Source organism: Solanum verrucosum, unplaced genomic scaffold (assembly GCF_900185275.1).
Source record: "Solanum verrucosum unplaced genomic scaffold, falcon-dt-bn FXZP01000196.1, whole genome shotgun sequence".
In the NCBI taxonomy this organism is placed as follows: Eukaryota; Viridiplantae; Streptophyta; class Magnoliopsida; order Solanales; family Solanaceae; genus Solanum; species Solanum verrucosum.
In genome coordinates, this window is record NW_026020420.1 from 367,617 (window position 1) to 374,561 (window position 6,945).

The 6,945-nt window shown below is 34.2% G+C and overlaps 1 protein-coding gene across 1 annotated transcript; it reads left to right on the forward strand.

Moving 5' to 3' along the window:
- LOC125806808 (tRNAse Z TRZ4, mitochondrial-like) lies at positions 1–3,822 on the forward strand. Its single transcript, XM_049486559.1, is given in 13 exon segments — positions 1–42; positions 281–370; positions 489–533; positions 609–663; positions 787–842; positions 930–1,292; positions 1,390–1,649; positions 1,723–1,876; positions 1,959–1,997; positions 2,294–2,524; positions 2,526–2,695; positions 2,808–3,366; positions 3,556–3,822. Coding segments are annotated over 13 exon segments (2,331 nt in total).
- The last annotated feature ends 3,123 nt before the right edge of the window (positions 3,823–6,945 follow it).

Sequence of the window (6,945 nt, forward strand, 5' to 3'; positions counted from 1 at the left end):
ATGGAGAGGAACAAAGACCAGAATACGCAAGCCTATGTTCAGGTTCCTTTTTTTTTTTTTGAAAAAAAATATTTGTGCAGTGCTTTGTTAATTTTCTTTTTCCTTCTTAGTGATAAATAGGATGGTTGTCACACGTTGTAATGTATTGTATGATAGTTTAAATATCATGTTTGTTTTGATCGTTACTCAAAATCTATTGTCCCATTATATGTAACAGCCAATTTGGTGTGATCGCATATTTACCTGAGCTTAGTAATTGCTATGTTTCCGCTTATTACAGATTTTGGGGACAGGAATGGATACACAAGAAACATCCCCATCTGTTCTGCTCTGCTTCGACCACGAAAGATTCATATTTAATGCTGGAGAGGTAACTCTTGAGAGATAATAATATCTATTTATCTGCTTGCAAGAGTTTCTAGTTTAGTAACTTAAATTCTAACAACACTTGTAAGGTGTTAATCCTTAAAGCATTGTTCATGATGCAGGGATTACAACGCTTTTGCACGGAGTATAAGATTAAATTATCTCAGGTATGTATGCCTCAAATGCGCGATTTCAGTTTCAAACTAGTACAAAAGTTGTTGATCACTGCTAAACAATTACAGATAGATCATATATGTCTTACTCGTGTCTGCTCCGAGACAACAGGTGGACTTCCAGGTTTGCATCACTTTCTTAGAGAACTAAATTGATTTTCTATGTGGTATAACTTATTACGATCCCAATAATAAAATCTCTCATGAAATCATTTTCGTTCATGATCCCTAATTCACTTTGTCTCAGGCTTGTTATTGACTTTGGCTGGCATGAAAAACGGAAGTTCTGAGAGTGATGATCATGTGAGTAACTCCCCTATTTCTCATTAAAATGAATAGAGACAGCGGTGTTACTACTTGCTAAAAAAGCCTCTCGATTTGTCTTTTAAGGTTCGTATATGGGGTCCTCCAAATCTAGATTTGTTGGTTAATGCAATGAAAACTTATGTACCTCATGCTGTCATGACAAAGAAAAATATCATTCCACAAAGTGGATCTGCATTAGCTCCCCCTTTACATGCAGAGGAGCTGCGAGATGTTGACAAGTTCAAGGCAGTTAGTATATCAGCGTTTCTCCTATCACCGACTCAATTTAGTTCGAATGATACCTCCATTGTATATATTTGTAAATTACATGACATCAGGGGGAAAGTTGACATTGTAAAGGCTAAAGCTTGTGGACTCGAAGATAAGAGAAAGCTTGGACAGTTGCAGAAAGGGATCAGTGTGAAGTCAGATCTTCTGGATATAGAGGTCAGTTATAATAAACTCGATGGTTAGGACTATAGTATGGACATTGTTTCTGCAGTATTCTTTGAAATCAGACGACTTTCATTTTTGCCTCGTTCAGGTCCATCCAGATGATGTTATAGGTCCACCTATTCCTGGTCCGATTGTACTGATTGTCGACTGTCCAACAGAACCTCATGCACAAGAGTTACTCTCTGCACAAGCTCTTGATGCGTATTATTTAGATTCCCAAAGCAACTCCACGAACGTTGTGAACTGCATCATTCATTTGAGCCCTGCTACTGTTGTCAATAGTCCAGTTTATGAGAAATGGATGAGGAAATTTGATTCCGCACAACATATTATGGCAAGAGCTAAAAGGTATGTAATTCCTCTTAATGCTTATTTTATATTTTTCGATAATCAACACTGGTTCATAGTCGTTCTGTCGCAGGAAGCATGAAACAACTCCAATTCTAGCATCTAGTGCTAGAATAGGTACAAGACTGCATTATTTGTGTCCTCAGTTTTTTCCAGAACCTAGTTTTCCTTCTGTTCATAATGATGATGACGGCGTTGCAGCTCCAAATATCAAAGTACCGGTGGAGGTTTGTTTTGAGCTCTAGAAGTCGATAATTACACATCTTTAAAAGTCGCGGAAAACTTGTGATACTCTACTTATCTTTGCAGGGTTCAGTTTGTGGCATATCTGCTGAAAATCTCTTAAAGGTATTGTTGACTCCAATTTTCCTGATCACGTTGCTCGGACTCTTTAAAAATGCCCCCTGTGCATGTTGGATACTTCAAAACTAGTGCATTTTGGAGGATCTGACACGGAACATTATTGAAGAGTTCGAGCAACATAGATGGAAACTATATTTACAGTTGTAAAGGAGCAAGCATATAACCTTAGGCTTCTTACTACAACCCTATGATACCTAACAGTGAATCGGCATCTTACAACAATTCATTTTTTATTTTTCATTTGCACGGAATGAACTTTTCTTGTCTAACCTGTTCAACAGTTCGCCTTACGTCCTCCTAGAAAACTGGGATTGGACAGATCATGTGTTCAAAATACGATGACCTCCTCCGTTTTCATTGAAGAGTTACTTTCAGAGATTCCTGAGATTGCTGATGCAGCTAAGAGCATAAGCAAATTTTGGCACAAACCTAAAGAAGATGAGGTAGAATTATCCAACAGGCAGGACAGTAATGATGTCGTGACTGAAGAACCTTCGAAATTCTCTGTCCCTAAAGTGTCTCAAGAATGTACAGAGAGATGATCTAGAGATTGTTTTTCTTGGCACTGGTTCTTCCATACCTTCAAAATATCGAAATGTCAGTTCTATCTATGTTAATCTTTTTTCTAAAGGAGGTTTACTCCTTGACTGTGGAGAAGGAACTTTGGCACAACTCAAGAGGAGGTAATTACATTGAACTCTTTCGATTCATGTTATGTCATTCATAATCATTTTTGTCATTTTTTTTATGTCGTGTTCCACTCCCCGGGGCTTATTTCAACTCTGTGAATAACAGATATGGCATTAGTGGTGCAGACAGTGTAGTTAGAAATCTTAAATGCATTTGGATTTCCCATATCCATGCTGATCACCACGCTGGTTTGGCTCGTATACTTGCTTTAAGACGTGATTTGTTGAAGGGAGTAGAGCATGAACCCATACTGGTTATTGGGCCAGAGAAGGTTGGAGAGTTTCTTAAGGAGTATATAAAATTAGAAGATCTAGACATGTTGTTCCTCGACTGTTGGAGCACTACGCGGTCTAAGTGGGATAATATGGAGGCTGAAGACAGTTCTCTGCAGCCCTGTTCGAAAAAATTGAAGCCAAGCACTCCACTTGATGACATAACATTGCTAAAGCGTTTAAGGAAAGTTCTCGGTGAAGCAGGGCTAGTGAGACTCATCAGCTTCCCTGTTGTACACTGTGATGACGCGTTTGGTGTTATCTTGGAATCAGCAGACAGAATGAATCGCGGGGAAGTAGTACCGGGTTGGAAGGTTGTGTACTCTGGTGACACGAGGCCATGCTCAGAAGTTATAAACGAGTCTCTTGGAGCAACAATTCTTATACATGAGGTCAGTGCATGAACTTCCCTTCGTGTCAAAATGTTTGTCTGGTTTTGACTTGACACGGAGTTTAAGAAAGTGAAGAAGACTTTTGAATCCTGTAACTTATCCTTGGTTATGCAAAGTACACGAATTGTAACGTGTAGAACAAGGAAATCTTTTTTTACGATTAACATGTTAGTACATTATCCTCTGCAGGCTACGTTCGAGGATGGCCTTGTAGAGGAGGCTATAGCAAGAAATCACAGCACAATCAAGGAAGCACTAGAAGTGGGAGATTCTGCTGGTGCATACCGCGTAATATTAACTCACTTCAGCCAAAGATACCCGAAAGTACCTGCACTTGATGAAGTGAGTATGCAAAGAACTTGTATTGCTTTTGATCTAATGAGTGTAAACCTAGCAGATTTGCCAGTGCTCCCTAAGGTTCTTCCCTACCTAAAATTGCTTTTCAGAAACAACTAAATTTTAAAGTATAGTCAAACCGTTCTATAACAGTCATCTAGTACTATAACAGTCTAGTTTTCTTTGGACCCGACTTTCATATATGTTATATTATACCTCTCTCGAATTCTTAAGCGGCATTTACATTTGTTGTTGATGAAAAAAGATGCAAAAGAAGAAAAGAAAAGTGTGAATACGTCACTCTATTTTTGTAAAAATAATGCCAGAAACTCATTTGTGGTAATTTCTGTTTTAAAAGGTTTTTTTTAAAAAAATGGCTAGACTCATGTATGGGGCTTAGTTCTCTGAGGTTTACGCCCCAAGTACTCGATTGTACGCATTAAAGATTGATAAGTTCAATGCTCAAGGCTCGATTAAGAGTTCTAACCAAAATCATGTGTCAAATTTCCTAATTAGCATTGTATTGACCTTCGAATTCTTTAACAAAAGAACGGTAGAAGTTTTTTTCACTATTAATAAAAGTTCAATGCATCGATAAAAACAGAAAGATTAAGAGTAACTTAAATAGTCCCCTTACATTGTCCCCTAGTATACTATACTTAAGAAAGCGATTTCTACGATCAACTTATTTTAAGTGATGAGATTGTGCAAACAAAGGCAATGAAGAGTGATTTGAATAATGGGTGGTGTCCTACAAACACATCCATTATCTAAGAAAGATTTATTCACCGACTAGTAATAGACTAACATTGAATAACTCTTAACTTATCTTTCGTAAATACTCCCAAATAAAATATTACTCTCAAACATCTATCATTGTTAGTTTGAAACTTTCAAATTTCAAAATATTATTCAGTATATTTCAAAAAGTTTGCATGTGTGGTAGAAACATAATCCATGATATTATCACATATTAACAAACATTATTATAATACTGAGGAGCCTTTATCATATTGTCTCTTTCTTCTCGCATTGTGAAAAGTGCCGACCTACATTGCCCTAAACTTGATGATGTTTTCTCCACATATGTCGCATATCCATTTGCAAAATATTGTGTAAATACATATGTGGAAAATCTTATTATACGATGTCTTCTTCACATATATTGTAAATTCAATTACAAAATATTGTATAAATACATATATGGAAAATCGTATTATGTCCGGATCATTAGTGAGTGTAGATATTATCGCCATTAACTTTATTAGCCTCTCCAACACCTTTAGATATTTAGGAAATTCAGCAAATAAGATTTTTTTTCTTGTGTAACCTTCACATAAAAGGCGCATAGACATGTACAGATGCAATCAAACTTCAACTAATCAAGCATCAGATAAAATGTAACACCATTAAGGGTGACTTAATATACAAACTTAATGATCTAAAGTTAATTTTTAATAAAAGATCTTAAATCTATTAAGTTCACAACAAACACCTAATAGTAATATCGTTACTTATAATAGTTTATGTTAATAAGACATTAGGCATGTCTTTGTAATACATTACTTTGGATCTTGTTATAAGAAACTTTATTTAATAAATAAAGATTTTAGTAGTTTAATTTAGGCATAACACATAAATACACCTTTTAACTTGACCTCAGTTGATATGTATGCCCTTCAATTATGAGTGTGCACAAGTAGACACTTAAACTTGTATAAAGTTGAATAAGTAGACACAAATGTCATACGTAACATAATACACGTAGAACGCCACATAGGATGTGCGAAATTGTCACGTAGGACGTGTGTGTCAACTTATTCAACTTTACATAAGTTTAAGAGGTCGTTTGGTAGAGTTTATTAGGACAAAATCGACCTTGACCCAATTACATGAAATTGAAAATCACATAATAATTCAAAAGTATAATTGGAAAGAAGCATTTTGTAGAGTTTTAAACTAAATTAAAGGATTAGGTGGGAATAAATGTACCAAACACTTGATAAAAGTAATCCCTACATAACTGATCTTTGCGTTATTAATCTTTGTACCAAACGATCCCTTAAGTGTCTATTGTGCACAACAAAAGTTGAAGGACATAATTATGAGATGATGCTAAGTTAAATGACATGTCCATTTATTATGCCTTTAATTTAAATCTAAAATATTTGTGTAATTTTTTATTTTTTTTTTAAAAAAAGACAATCTTTCTTTCTTTATCTTGTATTAAAAAAATTGTACATTTGTTTACAAACTTCAATTTTTAATTAAGCAACATTCTCCTGTAATCATATCAAATCAAATTATTTCCCCTCTTCAACAAAGCAACAATACAATATTTTAGTATTTAACAAAGAGAACAATTCAACCGGTCAGCCAACATGCATTCAAACACAATAAGAAATCAACAAAGAGAGAGTTTAATCATATGTAAGATTTTATTTTTTTCAATCCGTTAAGTTTCAATGTAAAAATTCTTTTTTTATTATGAAAAAAAATAATTAATTAAGCGAAAATTAAATCACTAATCCACCCCACCCCACACCCCTACTCATCCACGATAAATTTTTTATATTATTTAGTTAGAATATATATAAATATTTGTCGCGATGGCGTAACAATAAGCCAAGTATAATACTATAGATTATAAGTAAAAAATTAATGTCTGAAATGCAAGCACATCTTCTCTCTTTAGTCGTCTATCTAATAAAAAACTTTAATTTAAACTATAGGATATACATTTAACAAAGAAGAAAAAAATGAAAAAGATTCCTGGCTGATGGAATCAAATTAATTATATGGAAGTAATGAAATAATAATTGTAAGATAGTTGAATTTTTAAAATATATATAATAAAATTTAGAAAATAAACCTAAGTGGTACAGCCACGTGGTCCATCAACTTTGGCTCAAGCTTGTAATATGAGAGCTTGTGTTGTCCATGCATGCACACACACTTTTCTAACAATTTAATTTTTTATCACTAACAATGTATATTTCTTCGATCTCAAATTATGTGATAAAATTTAACTGATGAATCAAAGGTATCAAAATCATAAGCTTAATTGAATTTCGACGTGATAAACATAAAATAAATTGAATTAATAAATAAGCAGGTTATATTACTTGAGTCAAAATAGACTAAACAATCTATTATAGCCCTAACTTGTTTATTTTTTACTAAATTTTAGTTTTGAGGCTATGTATATATTCCATTTCTTATTAACTCCATAAGTGTTGGACA